Source organism: Tinamus guttatus, unplaced genomic scaffold (genome assembly GCF_059628265.1).
Source record: "Tinamus guttatus ecotype Peru unplaced genomic scaffold, ASM5962826v1 Tinamus_guttatus_pri_ptg000134l, whole genome shotgun sequence".
Taxonomy (NCBI): Eukaryota; Metazoa; Chordata; class Aves; order Tinamiformes; family Tinamidae; genus Tinamus; species Tinamus guttatus.
Genome location: NW_028288668.1, coordinates 1,808,143 through 1,831,141, shown reverse-complemented (window position 1 = coordinate 1,831,141; position 22,999 = coordinate 1,808,143). Strand labels below are relative to the sequence as shown.

Here is a 22,999-nt window from a genome sequence, read left to right as displayed (position 1 = left end):
ACTCCCTTAGAAAGGTGAAATGGGATATCCTATATGCTAAAATTGGCAGCAAATTATGCGATGGAAATGGTTTCTTCGGAGCATGGAAGCGGAGGCCACCACCTTTTTGGAAACAGCAACCCCCTCAGCACGTGGGGAGGCCTTGGGTGTCAAAGCCGGCCTCTAAGGAGCGACCCCGCGGCGAGGTCCAGCCCCGCCAGGCCTGGGCCTGGGCGAGGCGCCATTTCACGGGCTGCTCGCCCGCGCTCTAGCCCCTCTCCCCCGCCGACGTCGCTGCCGGCCCGGGGCCTCTGGCTGCCTCCCCGGGGCGGGAAGCACCGGCCAGGCCGCGCTCCGCTCCGCCCCGCGCTATAAAGGGCGCCGCCTCCGGCCATCGGGCCGCACAGCGCGGCGGAGGGGGAGCTCGGCCGCTGTCATGGCGCTGAAGCCGGTGCTGGGCAAGCTGGTGAGCAAGCGGGTGGTGCTGGCCAGCGCCTCGCCGCGCCGGCAGGAGATCCTCACCAACGCGGTGAGTGCGCCGCGACCCGCCGCCCCGGGCCCCTCCGTGCGGCCCGGCAGCTGCCGCGCGCGGGAGGCGCCGCCTGCGCAGGCGCCGTGCGCGCCGCGCCGCAGCGGCCGTTAAACGGCTGCGTGGCCGCGCGCGTGGGTGGCGGTTGCGGCCGTTGATCGGCCCTGGTCTGCCATTAGCTAGGGGAGGGGAGGGGAGGGTAAAACTGCGAGTCGTAGCTGTTACCGCAGCTGTTTTTGTATTTATTTATTGGTTACTGTTGGGAATGGCCATCGTGTTTCAGTTTGCAGAGATGTATGGCCCTTGGCACGTGGAGTCGTGAAATGCCTTTTTTTTTAATCCCAGTTCTTTTCCCGCTTAGCCATTCTTTTCCGATCCATAAACAAATGTGTGTGTCTCAATTTGCTTAATTCTTGGGTTAGCAGGTGAAGGAGTTAAAGTATCCTGCTGAAGGGAAGGGCCTGAAATAGAGCAAGTGAAGGGTTTGCTCTGGCTGCTAAGTGCTGTGCCACCATGATTGCTTTTGGGACATATCAGAGGAGTTTGGGAGGGTTTAGCACAAGTTTCATAGTTTCTATAAAGCACTTTTGATATGTATTGACTACAGAGGAATTGTAAATCCAGACTTGGGCTATGGAGAGAAACACACAGGCCATGCTGGAAGTTGAATTTTTTAAATAGTGCTTGAGTATGCATTTTGTGAGCAATACCTAAGAAAACACAAACTAGATGTGCTATGACACACAAAGTGGAGGGTAACACAGAGACAGAAAATATGCACTGAATTCTTATTAGAAACAAACCCTGTCTACTGGTGCAGTGAACTTAATGGTGGGAAGGAGGCAGAACAAGGTTTTTCATCACAAAACTCCATGCAGGTACTGGCTTTTCTTGATTTCTGTATAACCGTATTTTATAATAAAATGTAAATTATGTGTAGCTAGACTTTAGCATGTACTGATATAAGATGAGTAAAGTGCCTAGGATGAACTCAGTGTGGTTTAGGCTAATTGTGGAGTGTGTAAATGCTGTCTCTTACAGACAAGAACAGTGGAATTATATGATTACGTTCTCATAAATAGTAAGCATAAAATAAGTATGCCATTGCAAAAGTTGATTCAGATGAGGGCACTTCTTGTTCTGCACTGCTTTTACAGGATACATATATGTAAAATAATACAATTGAAGGACAATCCCTCTTATATGGAGGGGAAGTAAAGGTTTAGGAAGAGCTATAATGAAATTTGTTTCACTTGTTTAATATCTAGCTTTTACAGATTGACTGCATGGCTTTCCTTTCTTTGTTGCAGGGTCTACGGTTTGAGATTGTTCCATCCTGGTTTAAGGAGACTCTTGAAAAGTCATCTTTTGCAGCTCCTTATGAGTATGCCATAGAAACAGCAAAACAGAAAGCTCTCGAAGTAGCAAACAGAATGCATGTAGTAAGTGATCAGCTATTCCAGCAGTTAGATATTGTCTTTCCATGCGTGTTACTGATTTAATTTGCACATACTTCTTAAAGGTGCTTCTTCCCAGTAGAAGCAAGTATCAGCAGCGTGCCCACGCTGACTCGAGATGTACAACTGCGAGTTCCTTGCAACAGTCAAGTATATGACTTGTGTCTGGGGTCATTAGCTCTTATCTCAGTGGTTCTCCCTTCCAGGTATTTTATTGACTATGGGGGCAGATTCTGTACAAAATACAGTTTTGAATCCAGTGCTTTGCTGTAGTTGTCATTGAACAGTGGTTGCAAGAAAAGAGGATTCATGAATAAAAAGGTGCTGAAGGAATGCTGAAAGATGACACGAAAATCTATCCACTATAAAGTACTCCAGAAGAGAGAGAAAAAAAAGAGATCCTTTATTAAGAAGGGGGAAGCTAACATGACTGTAATCAAGGCAATTGTTCCGTTTCCCAAATATCAGAAGCCAGTTATGCAGCTCATGCGGTATATCAGTGTGCTGATATTTGACATCTGCCCTTACCCTTAATCATGTATCAGTGCATCAGGCTGTTCTGTATAAGGACCTATTCAGAAGCCCACATAATGAGATCCCACACATAATAAGGTCCCATAAAATATGCCATAAGCTGCTAATTTCTTAATGATACATCTCGGAAAGTGGACTGTACCTTTCAAGCCAATCCTGGTGCCAGAAAAGGAATGTTTAACACTTTAAACCATCGCTGTTGCCAGATGCCACCATTCCTCAAAGCAAATATTACATGGTCTCTGAAGTAAATGGTTATCAGGTTTCTGTCGAGTTATTTTCACAATGGTGTGACATTAGCGGGGTGGATTTTTAAACCTAGATAGTTCACTTATAGTAAACTTCCATTGCAAAACATTATGCTAATGATAATAATTTTAAGGCATTTCTTTCTACTGGATTTAGAGAAATGATTGTTGGAATTATGTCGACATAAGAGTCATCTTTTTTATTTAGTGATTACAGTTACGGAGAAAAGTACCTCCATGCTAAATAATCACTGTGTATGTCATAATACATAAATCAAAACTGAACAATAAGGACAGGTTGCAGTTTAAAACTCAGAAAGAAAGAGTTAAAAGAATCTTCTACCCCTGTTTTTAGTTTACCAAAATGGACAGTTTGTGATCCCTTATGATGTCTTTTTCTTGGAGCAGGGGGGAAGTAGTTAAAGAAAGGTTCTCTAGCAAGCCTTGACAAAGCAAACAGGATTAAAGCTGTCTGGTCTCATTTTTATCTCTGATTGCCATACACAGAACATTTGCTAGAAAGGAATTCTAGTTGCCACGTTAATAATGAAAAACTGGTTCTTTCCTGGGTACATTTGTTCATCAGTAACTTAGGCACAATTGTGACCTGAGAAAGGTCTGCCCAGGCCTCCTGTGTTCAGCACTTTTACAGTAATATAAATGGTTATCATCTTGTAAATGGTACAAAAGAAGAAATAGAATGAGTCCTTTTCAGGTTATCTTAGAGCTGTAAATGAAGATCAGTGAACTTACCTTTTCTTAGCTTGAATATGAATACGTACTTGGCTTGTTTGCTTTTTTTATTGCTTTTTGAGAAATTTCTTCTTTTTCTTCTTTTTCTTTACCTCTGCAGAAACACCTTAGAACTCCTGATATTGTTATAGGAGCAGACACTATTGTGGTAAGAAGCTTTTTGTATTTCAGTGTTGTTTTAGTATGACAAGTACATAAAATCCTTGTACCTTGGAGTCTAAACTTGGGAAAAGACTTTTCACTGAGAAATCATCCCTGCAATACCTGCAGGTTCTATGTCAAAACAGCTTTGTCACAAAAATTGTTATGTCTCTTCCAGAGACACAAGTAGTGCCTCAGGTCCACTAGTATGTGATATTCTATTTGGGCAGCTGTTGACCATCAGGAAGTTGAAATCATGTAAACTGTCTACTGATGTGTTCCTTAGCACATACTGTTATATTTGTGGTTTGCAAAGACTGAACAATGGATGAATAGAGGAGCTGTATTAACCTCTTGTTTATTGAAGCTCCTGACAGTGGAGGGGGGCAGGTTTGTAGAGTTACACTCATGTGCTTGTCATTGAACTGTCTGCTCCAGTATCTGTGGTTCTTACTCTACTCAGTAGACTCGTGTTTGAAGGCTGGGCTGAAATTACAATTTCAAAGTCTTTTGTCCTTCTCAGTTTCAGAAAAGAAAGAAATAATTAATAGAATATCTTTTTGTTTTCAGACTGTGGATGAGCAGATCCTGGAGAAACCAGTTGATAAGCAAGATGCATATAGGATGCTGTCAAGGTTTGCTCTTCTAGTAAGATTCCAAATGTGTAGGTTAAGTTATTATAGCAGGAGCTGTACAAATTCCTTGCAAAATTCCACAAAGCTTTCATGTTATTTTCCTAAACAGTATAAGCCTGTTTTGCCACTGGAAAAAGTTAGACATACTTTTATCTTGTCCCATTCTGATTTTTTGTATTTATACGTGTTAATGAGCTGGGTGCTTAATTAGTCTCTTCAACTCAAGTTCTCATACTTATTACACTTACATTGTTTATTCATTAGATACATAAGATGCATCCATTAGATGTAAAAAGCCTACAGAGTTAATGAGGACCAGTGTAGCACTTTGAAGGCACAGTGAGAGAGACCCTGTTACCTCGGGCTTTCTGCCCATCAGTAGGCTCAGCTGGAAGCTGAATGCATCATTCGTGGATTGCTAAGTCATCTAGATGAATCAAATACATAAGCAGTAGTCATCTACCACTTATTTAATCTAAGGTGTATAAATACGAGCTCTTTATTGTGAACTTTAACTAAAGTTGCGTGTAGCGATAGAGTGTTCACTCCCCCTTCCCAATGCATTTGAGATTTACTTCTAATGTATGGTAAATAGATGTGTATCACTGAATACTTTTTCATGCTGTAGACAGTGAATTTTGGATATTGATAGGAGGAAGATTTGAAATAGTTGAATCTTCATGGTATTTTTCTGATTTTTTTTATAGTGTCTTTTCAACTATGTTAAAATTAGAAATAAAATCTGTTTGTTTAGAATGCATCTCAGAGCCATTGAATGGTTTATGTATATAGAGGTCTGTTTTTTTCAAGTAACATAGTCATGTGTAAGACTTCTGCAGATGACAAATTTCATAAAACTCTTGCCTAATGTACACTTTTCCCTGATAGGTTGAGTGGGAAAGAACACAGTGTTTTCACAGGAGTGGCTATATTACATTGCAGCAGTAAAGGTACATGTGTTACTTTATTGAAATTCAGTGTTCTATGAAAAAAAGGTTGGATTGTTTTCATAAAGATTATTTGTGCAAGTGAAGAAACAGGGAGAAAACTTATCATAAGCAGCCTGCATTGGCTTCCCAGTTGAGATGAAATTTACCTTATGAATGTATATATATGTGTGGATATTTCCCACCAAATCCAATCTTTCTATTGCATTCAGTTTTTGCAAAGGAAAGAGGGTGACAAAATATAGTAGCCTTTACAAGTATGGTCTCTGAAAGCACTACTCTAGACAATGTAAACTTGTGGGAATGTCCTAAATGAAATGTAAGCAAGGTACTAAAGAATGCAAGATTGAGCAGAACCTGGTCATAATAGTTTCTTGCTATGTTCTGCTTATCCTTGCTGATGCTTGCAAGAGGTTGCTGTGTTTGGAGTTACTGTTTGTTTAATGTTTCTATCTCCTAATGAACTGTAGGGAGTACATTTTGTACTGAATAGATAACTTAGGTAGTAAATGAGTGGTTTAATGAGCACTGGATCATTAATTTACTCTTAGCATTGTTTGGTTTGAGGGATTTCATATAATTTCATACCAAGGTTCCAGTAACAGGACTTTGCAAGGCTACTGTCCCAAATTTCAGTGGACATACTCTTTTTGCTCTTGACATTCTTTACAAAGTCTTTATTGGAATGATTACTTTTATTTTTTTAAACAAAAATAATTCCAATGGTCCAGTACCCTTAGATGTGCTCACAATAAGAAACTGCTGGAAAAAATGATCAAGGGTTTCATAAGAAAAATACAGGGCAAAAAAAAAAAGGCCTTTTTACTCTGAAAGGAAAGTTAAAACCATACACAATTGTACTGTTGGTTCTGTGACTACAAAATGCATTTGAAGTTTAAAACAGTAAGGCAAAACAGACAATGTTGAGTAAAAATGTAATCAGCATATATTCTTCAGGCAGTGTGATTAATGAAAGATTTCTCTACCTTCTGTAGCTGGTAATTATAATATTGCTATTAAGCACTACATATATGTAAACAGGTGAACTTTCTTGAACTGATACCTTTATCAACATTGAAAGAATATTTTAAATCAATCTTCCTATATAACAACTCTTTAACTTAGGTTATTGAGTGTGTGTCTGCTAATTTATGTGTATGTGGTTTTTTTTTTTTTTTCCTGATCTGTATTGTGGATCTCTTGCATCCTCTGCATGAAGAATTTCCACTGCTACAAAAAAGATAACTAGAGATCTGCACAGCAGTAACAGGAGATGCTGTTCTTCCTGCAGGGAAGAGGCAGTCAGTAATTTTTTAACATGTTAGTAGCCAATTGCATACACATTTTTTCGGGGCTACTTTCTTTGGAACATTCTTTGTAACGGCCTCTCTCTGCAGTAATCCCAGTTTTGGGGTGTACCCATGCATATGGGGGCCACAACTGGGGGCCATAGCCAGTTGTGTAACACTTTGGGTCACCTCTGACTTTCTCATGACTGTTGGCAAATCTGGAAGTTTGAAATACCTGATGTCTTGAAAAATGATACGAAGGCTTAACTGTAATTTCAGTCATAAAGATTATTAATGAAAGACTTGCTAGATGACAGTCTGCAATACAGATGCAGCTGTGCATCTAGGTGTATATGAAATTCTTAACAATGCATCATTGTTAAAACCTCTTTAAGAGTAGAGATACCGATATTTAGTGTTGAGAGGTGTATATAAAAATACATATAAAAGCAACCCATAATAGCTCTGCTATGTACTTAACTTGGACTGCATCAAGAGCAGTAACCTGGTAGACTGTGAGATATAGCTGCAAAGGTGTAGAAAATCCCTTCCCCTCCCACCAATACATTTTTTATTAAGTAATATGTATAATAACATGTTAATAAAGTAGTATATGCAGAGGGAAGTAAATAGATATAATATTACCGTCCTTGAAGAACACTATTAGTTATTCCATATACTTCTTCAGTATCTACCTTTAATGTTTCCTAAGCAAAATTGTCAAATGGCTATGAAGTGGAATTAAATCAGATATGTTAGCTTTCTAAATAATTACCTTCATGTTATAGTTTGTTTGTAGTGAAATCTTTCTCCCTTTGCAGATAATCAGCTGGAGATGGAAGTCACTGATTTCTACGAAGAGACTAAAGTGAAATTTTCTGACCTGTCTGAAGAGCTTTTATGGGAATACATTCATAGTGGGGAGCCAATGTAAGAGCCTGACGCTAGCACAAAAGGGTTAGGGATAGGGTACTTTACTAGCCTCTCCTGTATTGTTCAGCATTTTGCTGTGTGTGTGATAGATGATAGCATGGGTGATGCAACATGGATTTTCTGCTCTTGTTGTCTGGGACTAGCATTGCGTGAGGGAAAGTTAATTACCTTTTTGCTACCCTAACAAACTTGAAAAATGAAGACTGAAATACTCTACAGCAAGTACTCTTAACAGTATACAATCATCTCTGTTATCTGAGATATTCAGCGAACTTGGATACTGGTTCTCACGACACATAGTTAGAGGATACTCATTCAAACAAAAGTAGGTGAATGGAAGAACTATAAGGGTAAATTCTGCAAAACACTGTGCAAAACCCATGCTTTCGTGCAGCCAACCATGCGGGTTGTATGCTTGTACAAGAAGTACATATGTGCCTGTGGCTTTTAAATCACTATTGCAGTTCAAATGGCCATTTGTTAATATTTTAAAATACAAATATAAATTATTTGTTTGTGTAATCATGAAGTCTTGACTTGACAAAAAGACACAATTCTGTGATTTTGAAGATTGGATTAATTGTTATAGCATTGCCAAAAAATGGCATATAGAATATTGTGTAATAAATCACTGGTGAGAGATGGGAACTAATTTTAAAAGCATATTGTTGCCTTAAGACTAGAAAATAAGCAGGAGATAAAGACTGTTTTTGAAGTAGACTGTTACTAAAATCCTCCAGCATTTTGCCTGCAGGAAGATTGACTTTTCCTTTTTTGTTTTTTCTCACTCCCTTTTCTGATCAAGGGTTTTTCTGTCTGGCAAGGTTTCTTGCTTTCTGGCTGTTTGTAGCAAGAGGGATGTGTCAGAGTGATTCTAAATATTTCTGGCTTTTGTAATGAATAGACTTGGTTTCTGCTATCCTGTTTGGCCTAGTTTTTATTCTGTAATCTTTTCCTTGTGAACAGCTTTCTCTGTCTCTGCTCATACATATCTGAAGATAAATGTGTTTTTTTGGTAGCTTTGTTGCTCTAAGTAGTGGCAATTAAACCAAAAGGATGTCATTCAATTTGAAAGAGATGAGTACAGAGCCCAGAACAGCCTTGGATTTAGTTACGAAGTAATAAAATGTGGACTATAAATCTCAGAGTTGTTTCCTTCAGAGTCACAGGATGTAAGTAAACAGGTCTTTTAGGTTGTAATTATTCCAAGAGTACATGGACAACTTGAGATTTTGGGGTGTTGCAGAATGTAAGATGAAAAATCCCAGTCTATGCGTACAGGAGGTACAGGCTTACAGAATTAAGGCAAGTTGCACCCTCTTTACCCACAAACTAATTCTGAATGTTGTCTTGATTTATTGTATTGCTGCAGCATGAAAATGTGCCTCATTAAGCAAAACTCATCAACAAATCTGTTTCTTGTACCTGCCCCCCAACTGCTTTGCAATTTGTTTAATTGGCAAATGGAAGCAGGACTCTCACTGATTCCATGCTGTGTGTAGGCTCACTGGGCCTCTACCTCTTGCTTTTCCAAAGAGGTTAAAAAAGACTCAGTCCTGCTTCTCTTGCCCTCTGTTGTGGGTTGAACTGTGCTTTACAAAAACTGCTAACTTGATACTGTCACAGCTGGTCATGTGTTCAGTTCCATTCTATACAGTGGAATTTGCATTCTTGTCTGAAGAGAAATTAGATGTCCAAGACTACTCACCTTGAAATACATACTTGTGCCAAATCATTTGTATTACGTGACATCTAAGAAAACAATGTAGAAAACCATAATTTTGCTGTTCTCATTGAGGTTACACAGGAATTGCACAAAGCTTTGGGTATAGCTGAGAGGACAGCAGTAGATTTCGTATTTGAACAGGACTCTTGGAGAGGAGCAACCTGACTTCCTTTGTTTTTGATCCTGGCATGACTGAGAGCCAAAAGACACATACCTTAGTCTTCTGAGATTGAAGATGTTTTCTTCAGTCTGAGTCCTATTGGGGCTGACAAATCACTGAGTATCTTTGTCCTGTTATGGAACAGGACTAGAGCTGTTCTGCGGGTGACTCACTGTCAATGTTAGTCTCTGATGTTTCTTTCCTCAATCCTTACGTGTATATTGCAATTCGTGAGTTGAAATGTTGAGCCTAGTTAGCAGCTTTAATCCATTCTAATTTGAGCCAGCTAGTTTTTATGTCAGATTCTGCTCTACTAGTGGGTTACTTTGTACTGTCTTTACTATTAATTTCTGTCCTTACTGTAGTTAGGCACAGCTTTTTTCATCTTTTTCAGGGACAAAGCTGGTGGTTATGGAATCCAGGCCCTCGGTGGAATGCTAGTAGAGTATGTCCATGGAGACTTCTTGAATGTGGTGGGATTTCCTCTGAATCACTTCTGCAAAAAGCTAGTAGAGTTGTACTGTCCGCCTCCTAAACATAGCATACAACATACAAAGCATGACTCTATCCCTTCTGTGGACACTTTTGAGAACCTAAGTGATGGGGAAAGTGAATCTTCACATTCTGCAGGGCATAAAGGTGCTAACAAGTTGGACAATAGTAGCACACATCCTTCAGGGCCTGTATACAATTCAGAAGACTGTTACTGTGTCAAAACTGGTTTTGTGGTGCCCTCGGAAAATCAGAATGGAGTGCTGGAAAATGCAGCAAAAGTTCCGTCTACAATTCTAGAGCTGATGGATGGTTTTAAAGCTTCAAAGGTAAAAACAGACTCCTCCAAAAATACTACTTACTAGTGTACCCACTAATGTATGATTGTTTCATTGAACTTTAGCATATACTAGCAGGTATATGTGAAATATTTGAACTTATGCAAGGATATCTTAATAACCAAGTATAAGCTATAGAGAGTCTAGAACTAAAATAACTGAAACTCCTAGTATGGCAAAGTGTTTTCTGCCAATTTTCAGTATTGGCTTTCTTCTGTTGAGCTATACGCATGATATTGATCTTCTGATTTGAGGAGGAAGAACATTAAGAGACTTTCTGCAGTGTGTTCAGGTACTGCAGGAGGCAGTATTAGGCTGTAAATTGGAGGAATTAACTAAGTTATATGCAAAATGCAGTTAAGTGAATTGAAACCTGTTTTGTTCAGGTAATGAAAATTAGCTGGGTAGCAGCTGCAGGCTGTATTAGCAGAAATTGCCAGGGCTAGTGCCAGGTTCTTCAAGCATGGTGCATTCATAGGGAATATATTTTGATGCATTTTAAGGAGTAGGATACTACATAGTGTTTCTCAAAGTTAAATGCAAAATGTGGAGAATCATTAGCATTTTGCTTATGCATATTATGATTAGTGTTCACTGGAATCATAATGCTGGAGTTTTCACAGTAATGTGAAAGTTTTCTTTTCACAGTAATGGATCCTTCACGCTAGGACTTCGGGCTGGAGTCTCATGTTGAGTCAATGGGAATTATTTCTCTGCAAGTTCAGCTGAGTTTTTTTCCACATACTCAGCTGCATTACATGTGTTTCTGTTGTTGGGTGCTTTTTTTCATCTCTCTCTCTTTTTTTTTTTTTTTTTTTCTCTCTCCTCTCCACAGTCAGGCAATAACTATCCTGTCTCCATTCCTTATGTATCTGTCCTTCTGTGGGTCACAATACAGTAGAGTTGCGCTTCTAAGTCTACTCCTGCAAGCTAAGCAAAGACCAATCTATTATAGTAAATGGAGCTGTTACAGTGCTTTCTTAGGGCTTTTCAGTTCTTTACATTTGCAGGTAAATCAATTATGGCCTTTCTTTAGCATCAGTTGAAAAATACATGTATTTGACTTTGTGGAACATGCTTATAGCTAGCCATTGGCTGAATATCTGAAAAAATAGATCCCCTTAGTACAAAATCTCTAGATTGTTCTAGTATCTTTCAAGTTCCCATTTCTCTCACTCAGCTAAAGATACTGAAACCTGGTAAGAGAGGAAAGGAAACGTATCGTAACAGTTAGGAATTGTAACAATTCTTACACAGCTGTGTTAGGAATAATGGTTTTAGGATGTGCTTGTTTATGATAAAAGGTAGAGTTATGTTTCTTGATTGCAGGTTTTTTATGTAGCTGATTAACTAGTACTTTTCACACACAGGCTCTGTTTGTAGCTTCTAAGCTAAAAGTGTTTGATCACCTGAAAGAGAAGGGTTCACTAAATGCTGCGGATATTGCAAATGAGATGGGAGCTTCCTTGTGTGGGACAGAAAGACTCCTTGATGCATGTGCTGCCCTTGGATTGCTGAAGAAAACACCTCAGGGTGACTTCTTGTGCTTTTATATATAAAGGGGAGGGAAGAAGAAGGATCAAATTGGTGAAGCTGTGCTTTTTACCTCATTGGTCTCATGAGTCAGGGAGAAAGGTTCTTCTAACTGAGTATAGCACTAGAGAGGAAAAAAAAAAAAAAAAAAAAGCTTTAATCACTGCTGTATCCTGGGGACCAAGGTGATGTTGTGGGTAACTTGGATTTGGCGAAATGGTGGAAGCTGAAATTGGTTTATTTGAGGGGCAGGCAGATTTGAGTGAGAATGCCTGAAGCTCCCTTTCTTGTGATCCTGAGATCACTGGTGACACTGACATCTGGGTGCTGTACTCCACTTCCTCAATGGACACAGTACTGGTCACTGCCAAATTAAAAAAAAAAAAAAAAATCCGTGTCAGCAGTTCTAGTGAACAGTGTAAATGACCCAAATGTATAGTATAAAATGAGAACTAAATTATTGTTCCTGATGTAGCAGTATAGAAGCACCAGCTTCAGCAGAGCATCTGAGTATTAATGAGAGCACTGGAACATATCCATCTTCATGGCCTGCAATTTAAATGCTAGAGCCTTTAGTTGGTATTGTGATTGAAGGTGGATGTAGGTGAGGGAGTAGAATTAAGTTTTTTAGTCTATGCGTGTGCTTAGAGACTTCTGTAGGTTTTGCTTGAGCAGTAAGCCTTGAAAAGATAAAGTGCTAAGGGGAAGCAAGTCTTCCAAATTTCTAGAGGACAAGACCAAGGAGAAAGCCCTAAAGGTGCAAAACATGATGGAGAAAGCTTGAATTTAAGGGAAGGAAGAGGTATAATTGAGGAGAAATGTAGCCAAGAATGAGGAACTTCTAATAATCAGTATCAGATATATAAATGAGACCCTCTAGCAAGAGGAAAAAATATCAGTGCCTGTCTATCTTCTGGCATTTTTTTTTGCAAAAAATAAATTTCTTAGTGGATTCTGTTCATGTAAGGTTGAGGGAACTTTACCTACTTCATAGGAATGGTTGTGCAAAGAAGATACTATGATCCCAACATTGCTGTTTACTAGCTGCACATGAAAATATGCCTTCAAATACTGACAGTTGAAAGCACTGAAAGCTAATTACAGTTTCTTTTCCTTCTGATAAGGTTACAGTAATACAGATGCAACAAATACCTATCTGACTTCAGATGGTAAATACTCCCTTCATGGCTACATTATGCACTCTAATGACTACACTTGGCCTCTCTTCACAAACCTGGAATTTGCTGTCAAAGAAGGAACCAGGCAGAACCATCGAGCCTTTGGAAAGAAAATGGAGGATTTATTTAAGGTAGTATAAAGTCTTACTTGTATCAGAAGTAGTTGTGAAGGACTTGGGGGGAAAACCTGATTTAGGGCAAAATGAAGAGTGAACTGTCCAAATAGGTGAATTTGGGTACTAGAACCAAGGAATTTAACTTTCCAGTTGCACCCTTCTGTTCCTTTAAGCTTTAGCTGTGCACGCTTCAGGCTTGAACTTGTCTAAACAGTCGCAGAGTATATTAGGAAGTTCAAGTGCTGAAAAAAAATCATCTGGCTAAAGTTTTGCCTGTCTAACTAGCACACTACCAGAACAACCTCTGAGCACATTTACCTTACTGATGTCTATACATTATGTAACTATAAGTATTCATGTCACACATGCTCTTCCTGGTACTGAAAGCTGATCACGCGTTACTGATCTGAGCAAAGATCCAGTGCAGGATGTGCTCATTGCATATTGAGAGCCTCTTTAAGGTCATTTTGTACAGATGCAGTAGTAAAGGGATTCATTGTATTTTATCTAGACTATAATTTTGTATATGCTTTAAGCTGGCTTATACCCCTGCTGAGAAATGCAGACATTCTCTCTGTTTCCATCTCTTTAGCATTATTTCATTTATGCTAGCACAGGTGAATGTGCTAGAACTGGGGAGCCACTTAGGACTATATCTAGCATCTTAGATGCTGATGAAGCCTTTTTTCCTAAAAGAAACATTTACATTGCTTATGTATAGCTGATGGCAGGAATTAAGGGCTTCTGAAAATCTCCACAAGAAGATGCTGTTAACCTAATGTTAGTGCTATGATTTCTGGTGAACAGATCTTTGGGTAGGCCTTCCAAGGCTGCTTAAAAGGGAACTTACGTGCTTTGGTTTAGTAAGGCTGCTGCAGTAGGCACTTGAATTCATGTGCAAGTTAGGTACTTCAAGGTAGGTGAACTGGATCTTCTCCTGAGTTACTTACCCAGATTGCTGCCTTTGGTTGGGTAATGCCACCAGCTCCTGCCACCAGGAGTTGCTGACAGTTTAGGCCTAGACTCCATGTGTGTGCAGGATAGGGTGTCCAGACAGAATGTACTTGCTACCTCTGTGTGCTGGTGACAGTGTCTGGTGCTCATTCCGCTACATGGTTAGTAAAGCCATAGGCAGTTGAGGGCTGGATGAGGATGAGGTGTAAGCATCATTTGGGAGCTAAAAGGCATGAGGTTCTGGTGCTGAATACTTTTCACCTAGTCCAAAAACAAAGCATGAGCTTTAGTCTCCCTATTTTAAAATATGGTCCAACTGCTTAGTCACTTTCTTGCCATGGGAGAATAAATGTCAGAATTCAATGAAAGCAGTTTGGGAGTGTATTTAAAAAACAAATAATAAAAACCCCAAAACCAACAGAAAAACAGAAGACCGATGGAAACTCAAATCTGTTCTTTCCAGTTTAAATTTAAAGTCTAGAGATACCTTGTTTGAGACTTTTCCAAGTCTGCATCTAAAAATGTGTGGGGTTTTTGTTTGTTTTTTTAAAGCCTTGAAAAAGATATCTGGTATTTTGGAGAAGATGTAAAATTCTGCTTCTCACTACAATGAAACTGCTTGTGATCCCCCAAGAAGGGACTTGGATAATGTCACGTTGACTAATCATTCAGTTTTAGATTTTTTTCCTGTTAGTGGTGTAAAATAACCCCTATTACCTTGCTTGGACATAGTAGTAGTTCTGTTTAGTCTTAACAATGAAAATAAAATTTGACTATTGTGTGGCTTTTTAAAAAATTTGTTTTTATTTATTATAGGAGTACTATCAAAACCAGGAGGTGAAGCAGCGCTTTATGGCTGCCATGCACAGCATTGCCCACCTGACAGCAAGAGATGTGGCTACTGCATTTGATCTTTCACAGTTTAAGTCTGCCTGTGATTTAGGAGGTATTGCTTTGTGTATTTCCCTAAACTATAGGGAAAAGTTGATTTCATCTCCATACTTCATACTCCATTACTTCATTAAAACTGGAGTAAAACTGTGTAGTGATATTTGTCTGGGTATTGTGGTGCTCAAATAGAAGGACTGAGTGCAGTTAGCTGAAAGCAGAGTTGCTTATATAACATCAATTTACTTAAAATAATCAAATTACTCAAATGTGTTTGGTAACAATTAGTACTGACATAGCTCAGATAACGTAGGAAGCAGAAGGTTTGTGGCTCACTTGATCAAGTATTGTGATAGGAACTCCCTTTTCAGCTGTACTGTTGCTGCCCTTTGGCATCTCCTCAGGATTTTCAGAAGCACCAGTGATTTCTGGATCATTCCATGTGGTGGTGTCACACTTGAAATGCTGAAGTGATTAGAACAAAACTTGGAATCCTCTAGAACGGATTTAAGTTTGTGTGTTTTTGTAGGTTTTGTTTGTATTGGGTGGGTTTATTTTTTCTTTTATATTCTTAATATTCAAAGATGACCACCAAAATTGTGAAGACCGGTGATATATCCGAGAAAACTCTGCTTGTTAGTGCCCTTTTTCACTGCCTACAGGAGTTGCATGGAATAGGTGATATTGTGTAGAGAACATACTCAGTGAAGGACGAACACTTTAGTTAGTGTCAGAGGATTTAAGACAAAATTGGTGCATCCTTTGCCACTTGTCCAGAGACCATCATCTCAGTCACCATGTGGAAGAGTGAGATGAATCCATTATCCATGGTGCTTGTAATGTTCTGCATCTGCATATTAGAAGGTGGTTTCCTTCTCCTTTTAGAAGGAAAGAAACTGAGCCACTAGGCAGTTCAGTGGCTTATCAAAGATCATGCTAACAGGTCTATGGCAGGGTAGGGAGCCTGTGTTCGCTGAACTAAGATTTATCCACTAGGAAGTGCTATGGCCCATATTCTTTGTGGAGCTTCTGTTTCCAACTCCATGCTGCTATCCAATAGCTAGATTGAGCTTTGTCTTTAAAAGTGTTTCCAAATGCCATGACAAAATGATAAAAGACTTGATCTCTCTCTCTGTCTTTTTTTTTTTTTTTTTTTCCTTTTTATTCTCTCTCTGCTTCCAATAGGCTGTACTGGGGCTTTGGCTCATGAATTAGTACAAATATACCCAGATATGAAGGTTACCATATTTGATCTTCCAGAAGTCATTGCAAATAGCTCTTCCTTTCAGTCCTCAGGAAAATGCACAGCTCCAGTGACATTTGTATCAGGTAAATGTAAAAATAAATAAATAAAATGACTTTTTGTCCTCTTATTTCTATTACTCTGGAGCACAGAGCAGACTCATCTGCTGTAGGAAGCAATGCGTTGTCCTGATCCAACCTGAATGTGTGTCGTTCAGCACAGGGCAATGTGGGTTTACCCAAGCTAATTAGGGTTGTTCTGTACTTCTCCATAAGCCTGCAGGGCAAATTAAACAACTGCTATGGTTGGAGAATGTGGATAAATAAGGCAGTGTGAATTAGTCATATTTGTGGGTACCTGGGTGTAGGCTTGCTGCAAGTTCTTGTTTCAGACTTCTTATCTAGGCAACACTAATGTGGCTGCAAAAGACTTTTATCTGTTCTTGCTTTAGTCTTTTTCTCCATTCTTGCATGTTACAGAACTTTTAACTATCATCTGTTCTTCAAGTACACTTTCTTTAACTACAGGTATCCTTATACCTGTTTTTTCACACTTATTCTACCTCAGCTGAAATTCTTTCCAGTTCCTTCACAGGCTATGTGTTTTCTTTTGTTTGTTTTGTTTTCATAGGTACTAACTGTGCTTTCTAACAGGTGACTTCTTCGAGGATAACCTTCCAGAAGTAGATCTTTACATTCTTTCACGTGTCCTTCATGATTGGCCTGATGAAAAAATTCATATGCTGTTAAGCAAAATATCATCTGTTTGCAAACCAGGTAAGGGTTTTTTGTCTTGTGAGTTTGCAAGGGTATGGTTAATCATGATAATAAAGTTCATATTAAAAAGGAATACATAATTTATTTCAGTCCAAATTGCATTTGCATGAATACCTGTGCTTGCATTATATCATCCTTTGAAAGGAAACAAAAAGTTGCTAATATTAGTCATTGAATCTATATAAAAAGCCCTTGCAGATTGTGCATTTAACCATTTAATCTGCTCCATTTCTCATGCCCGTAGTATCTTTCTTATTGTCCTCTACATTCAAGTACTTAAGCATGTGCTTATTTCACATGTGTAGTCATTAATCTCAGTAGATAAAGGCCATGGAATTTAATCAAGAGGAGGTAGGTTTTTTTTTAGTAATTTCAGTAGTACCCAACATACAGCGTGTTGGAATTCAGCAATACATTTTGCACAAATTTCTTGAGAAATATGTAGCATCTTGTGCTTTCTTTTGCATTTGAACAGTGGAAAAGATCAAAGAGAAAAGCAGATGTAGGAGAAACACCTAATTGTTATGCTTTGCCATAATCCAGCAGGAATTAATCCAGCAGGAAACTGTAGTTATTTCATAGAGTAGCATTCAATATTAAATCTAGGCCTTTGAGCATAATTTTTAAATAGCAAAACTGAGTTGTGGATGACTGTCTTCACCTTGTTATGTGGTGACTGGGCTATGACAGATTGCAAGAGCTGCTTATTTCAAATAGGAACAAGACTGAGTTTCAGATCCTGATCAGGAAGGAATCTGGACTTTACTGAAGATCACAGTAGAGATGATGCTCTAAGCTCCCTGTTTCTTCTCGAATGCAGTGATTGCTTCCAGGGAAGATTATTGAAAGGACATTTTTGTTTCTGGTTTTCACTAAAGTAAAATATCAGGCTTCACCTCTATCATAAACTTTGAACAACAACAACAAAAAAACACTTCTAGCTAGACTTTTTTGGGTTTTATTTATTTATTACTGAATCACTTTTGATTGTTTTGGGAATGCAGGAAATGGCTTGCTAGTGGCAGAAATTGTGCTTGATGAACAGAAGATGCATCCTCCTAGAGCTGTCCTACAGTCCCTCAGTATGACTGAAGGCAGGCAGAGAAGTGGCTCAGAATACAAACAACTCCTGGAGAAATTTGGATTCACGAATGTACAAATTAAGATGACAGGAAACTTGCTAGATGCTGTCCTGTGCTTCAGGAAGAGTCAGTCATCTTAGTGTGCACAGACACTAAGAACCTGGGACACTAAGCTTTTATAACATTGGTACTTACTAATGAGCAGGTATTGTCAGTTACTTAGTATCATTTTTGACCATTACCTGCTATAGTGGCATAGACTTACAGGTTTTTCAGTAAAGGTTTGACTGCAGCTCATGTAGGAATGATTTCTACACATTAAAAAGTGTCTGGGGCAGCCTGGAACTCCTGGGTTGCGGGTCTTCATGTTGTGAAAAGCTTAGTGACGTAGCTGCATAGCACAGTGAGTTCAACCTTCTAGTCTGCATAAGCTACATTCACACCTTCTATTAGACTCTATGGAAAAAACACAGAGAATTTTCCCTGTGCAGTATATTCAGTGACTATTGTTTGTTATATCAGAAATGATAAAATTAAAATGAACACTACCATCTGTGTCAGTTTGGGATTGTTAGACCTATTTTTCAGTTTCTGTGGGACTGGTGAGAAGCACTCAAGTGTATCTTTACCTGGGCATGTTTTTCCTCAGGCGGTAGTGAAAACAAAGCTAGAGTTAAACATGGAAGCTCCTAGAGCAGCAGTAATGTCCCAGACCTCAGTAGCCTTTGACCTCCAACCAATGCATTCCAAGTAGATGAGAGCTCTTCCTCCCACTTCCTTAGTTTCATATCTTTCTGGAAATAGTTAAAACAGCCATATATGCTTTCTGTTTCCTTATGTGAAAATTTGAAGATCTGTATAAAAATTCTCAGAAATTATGTATAGAAATAGAAATTTCTTTATGGTCCCGTTTTTATTTGGAGAGGTAGGCCATGCTGTATATCCTACTTTATCAACTAAATTGTCATTGGTGTTACCATTCCTAAATTTTCTTTTCATGATACTATATTGATATTTATTTTTGCTATTTAAAGTGTACTTTGTAGTAGAATCCTTCCTGGAGATTAAAGTTGCACTTTAAAACTAGTTTGTATCTTGGCCTTTGAGTTTTTTTTGCTTGCCACGTACATCTACAGGAATAACCCCAATGAGCCATTGTAAAAGAAGCAATGTGTGTGCTGAATTGCTGACCTCAGCAATTTAAGGAGGTTGATGAGCAGGGTCAAGAATTACTCACATCTGCCTGCCAGGCTCCATGTTAGGTTATTTATTTGGTGAAGTTCCTTTGCTCTTTGAGCATTCAATAAGGCAAAAGTACCCTAATGAGAAACACGCTTAGTACAGAATTTCAGCTGCATGAAATCAAAGAAACATAATTAAGACTGCCCAGATAGGCCAAATTGCATTCATAAAAAGCTTCTGTTAAGAAATTTTAAAAACCTCTTACTAGCTAGTTCCAACATTAGAGGTATAAGTCACTTTGCAAGGAAAATATCCAGATACTTGAATAAAACTAGAAACTTTTTTTGCATTGACATGATGTCTGCCATGTACCTAAATGCGTCTCTAATACGAATTAGTTATTAGATGTCTCATAAAGCTACTCATAAAGTTCACAGTGCTTTTCTTTAGGCAGCTGGAAGCTGTCTGAGTCAGAACCTTGCAGTTTCAAACCCAGCGTACCTAAAATTGTTGCAGACTTAAATCTGTGTCTCTAGGTAAAATGACTTTTAATTACTGACTCTAAAAACGGAATAGAACATGCTTGGCCACCCTACAAACTAGTGTACTCTGGGGCACAGCATTTTATACTTAAAGATCTCTAGCCCTGTGGGCATAGTGTCTGTAGTAATGCATCACAGCTTTGCTATGCTTTATACAAAGGAAACTGTCGCAAGGTGTAAATATGAATTTCAATGAAATAAAATGCTGTTATATTAGAGAGGTCCAGCATAATTTTGTCACTGAACTTTGACTGCTTTACGAAGGAGGCAAATATTTGTAAGCAAATCTTTGCTGAACAGCAAGTGACTTTTGCTGTTGGGTATCTTACTGCAGTCATTTGTTTTATGTGAATTTTCTACCTCCCCTGAACCACTCAGCACAAATAAGCTTATGGTAAAGAAGGTAATGACTAAACCCTTTTTGTAAGCTATCAGTTCAGTTTTGACTCTGTTAGCTGACTCCTTGAGAGTGTGGAGGCATTATGTGTGTGTGTGTGTGTGTATGTGTGTGTGTATATATATATATATATATATATATATATACACAACATTTTTTGGTAGCTGGCATTTGACATGGTTTTCCTACCTTCTGACTGGAAACTAATGTTCTTGCTAAACCTTGATAATCTGAATTAAATGACTTTTTAATTCAGGAAGTTGTGCATGACTAGTAACGCTCGGCCATGGCCAAAATTTATTCACTGGAAGAGTTGACACGTAGTTCTGCTTCAATTCCTCTCATGAAGGAATTTCAGTTGTATTAGAAAACAACTTTTAGAGAGATTTGTTTTTTCCTTCCCTGTGCTGTTCTATTTCATCATGTGAATTTATGGATCTTCCTGATGGGCTGTGTTTCCTTGGTGTGATTTTGCTGATTATCCTGTTGTTTCCTAGATGTTCCAAATAACTTCCTGTGGCAAAATAGGAGGACCATTCTATTTGTGCCTTCCATTCAGACCGTTCAAAATTCAGACACACTTTTTCCAGACTGGCAATATAAAACTGCCTGAGGGGCTACAGATGTTGCTTAAAGGGCTAGCTGAAATGTAACTATCTAATTTTTGGATGCCTGCATTTGAGCAGGAGAATCCCACTGGAGAGAGACTCTTTATGTGGAGGTTCACCTTAGACATGCTTGACTATTTTCTTTGTCAAATAAAACTTGTACTTGTGTCATCAGTTCGTTATGGGATAAGTGGTTTGTGTGGGTGTGTACTTAAGTAGTTGATGTTATGGGGCTGAATCTTAACATTTTTTTATCCCCTCACCCCCAGTGTTATGGTTAACTTCTTATTGAGCACTGGATGTGTGTGAGGTGAGCTGGTAAGAATGGCACTGAGGGGACAGTTGTAAGCGTCAGAGCAGGGGTAGGAATGCTGTGCAGCACCAAATCGCTGCAGAAACGGATCACTTTTGAGCTCACTTGGTGGCCTCCTATCTCTGCTGTGCCATGATAGAAACTATCACATAAGAAGGAGGGCCAAAAGACAAGAAGTAAAAAGTGCTCATCTCGTCAGTCCCCCTCGCTCTCATCTTTGCTTTCCCCTCATGGATTTGAAGATGAAGGAATAGGCTACATGAAAACAGAATTCCTTGCATTCTGTTCTTACCTAGATCTGCAAAGACTGTAGTGAAAGGTCAGCTGCTTCTCTACTTCTGTCATGCTTGCCATCAGGGATCTCTCCACCACTTTGTGACACCATTACAATATGTGTGAAGCAGTGTTATATTCCAAATAAATAGCAGTACTGTTCATACCTTATGTTTTTCCATGACTTTCATGCAAGATCCAAAGAAGTAGTTTCTCTCGTGTTTGAAGCATAGCCATAAAGTAACTTGTGAGGCTTTGATCCCTTGATATTGTGACAGACAATGACTTCATGACTTCTTTCCCCCCTCCCTCCCGCCCCCTCTCTCCTAAGGGTAGGGGTTTACACAGTGAGTCATTTAGCTGAGGGCAGGTCGATAAATGAGAAATAAAATAATCAATGTCTTTTAGCTTGCACCTTTCTATAGGGTAACTGATATTCGCTCTTGTCTGATAATGGATTAGCACTGCTGCATGCCTTTGTTTTTGAATTAGGCTGTGGGCTTCTGCTGGCTGAAATGGTGCTGGATGATGAGAAGAAAAACAGAAGCACAGCTTTGCTGCAGTCATTGAACATGCTTGTGCAGACAGAGGGGAAGGAGAGAAGTAGCTCTGAATATCGATGTTTACTGGAACAACATGGATTCACAAATATCAAAATCAGGTTGACTGGAAATTTGTTAGATGTAATTCTCTGTGTTAAAACCTAGGAGAATATTTAGTAATAAAATCTGAATGTCTCAGTGGTCAAGCCTGATAATTTTCAATCATGCAAATGTATTTTCAATTTCTTATATCATAGATAAGAAATGCTTTGTCAGCTTTCTGAAGTTTATTTTCAAAAGAGATACTGATTGCATTTATTTTGAACTTTGAGTAAAATTATGCCAGAAAACTTGAGTATTATTTGGTGGCAGCAATGTTACAACTGCACAGCATTCATAGTATCCTCAGAAGCAAGCCGCAAATCACTAATCATGTCGGCATCTTTACAGTAATACATTGCTGAGAAATCACTGTTTCTCCATATCTGATGCAATTAGAAGGGTTAATCTTTAGACCAACTGTTGCTTTGACCCCTTCCCGTGTTTTGGGATGTTAGCATAGGCAAAAATGTACTGCTATTACTCTCTCCATCATCATCCTTTTAATATTATTTTTTACTTTACACTCTGCTCCAAATAAAGAAGCACTTCCTTACCACACTCCACAACTTGCCTTTACTTTTGCATTCTATCTTCTGTCATTTTTCTTTAAATACATTTTTATGTTAAACATTTTTTTTTCCTTTTTTGCTTCTCTCTTTTTTTTTCAGCACACCTGCTGTTCACTTCTTATTCCGTTTCACAGTCCACAGTTTGATTAGAAGGGAGTGTTTCAAATGTCTTTCATAGTGGTTAGTTCTTATTTCTTGCTCACTTTCTTTTTCCCCTGTTGTCTTAGTTGTTTGTGCTTCGTATGGAGGAACTGTCTAGATGGAGCGAGATTCCTAATAACTTACAATTCCTAATAAGTGTTTACTGCCCGTATGCACACAAAGCTAGCCTGAGGGTTATGTGCTGCTACTCTGTATGCAGTCAATTAATGTCACTGTATCTGCCACCATGAACGTTGCAGCTTGAGTATTGTGCATGCTCCTGTATGCAATTTCATCATTCTTAAAACATTGGCAACCACTGGATAGTATATCCTGATTCCAAAAACCCTGCATGGTTCAATTGCTGTACAAGGCTCTACTGGATTCTTACTCTGTAGC

At 38.9% G+C, this 22,999-nt stretch overlaps 1 protein-coding gene across 2 annotated transcripts; it reads left to right on the top strand.

Moving 5' to 3' along the window:
- The first annotated feature begins 410 nt into the window (after positions 1-410).
- Positions 411-21,994, top strand: ASMTL (acetylserotonin O-methyltransferase like). 2 transcript variants are annotated; one of them, XM_088521838.1, is made up of 13 exons: positions 411-508; positions 1,819-1,950; positions 3,601-3,648; positions 4,212-4,276; positions 5,165-5,226; positions 7,334-7,442; positions 9,726-10,152; positions 11,532-11,694; positions 12,819-13,003; positions 14,759-14,888; positions 16,016-16,159; positions 16,727-16,849; positions 21,739-21,994. In XM_088521838.1, exons 1-13 carry the CDS (start codon positions 416-418, stop codon positions 21,951-21,953), a joined length of 1,896 nt encoding a protein of 631 aa, XP_088377964.1. In that variant the 5' UTR covers positions 411-415; the 3' UTR covers positions 21,954-21,994. The 2 variants fall into 2 exon arrangements, with proteins under 2 accessions (XP_088377964.1, XP_088377963.1); XM_088521837.1 differs by lacking the exon at positions 21,739-21,994 and adding an exon at positions 17,854-18,081.
- The last annotated feature ends 1,005 nt before the right edge of the window (positions 21,995-22,999 follow it).

Bases quoted from the DNA above. Each gene is read 5' to 3' on its own strand.
- ASMTL (XM_088521837.1), top strand. From the start codon at position 416: ATGGCGCTGAAGCCGGTGCTGGGCAAGCTGGTGAGCAAGCGGGTGGTG. The intron at 5,227-7,333 runs GTACATGTGTTA...CTCCCTTTGCAG, and splicing joins ATTACATTGCAGCAGTAAAG to ATAATCAGCTGGAGATGGAA. The intron at 7,443-9,725 runs GTAAGAGCCTGA...CATCTTTTTCAG, and splicing joins ATTCATAGTGGGGAGCCAAT to GGACAAAGCTGGTGGTTATG.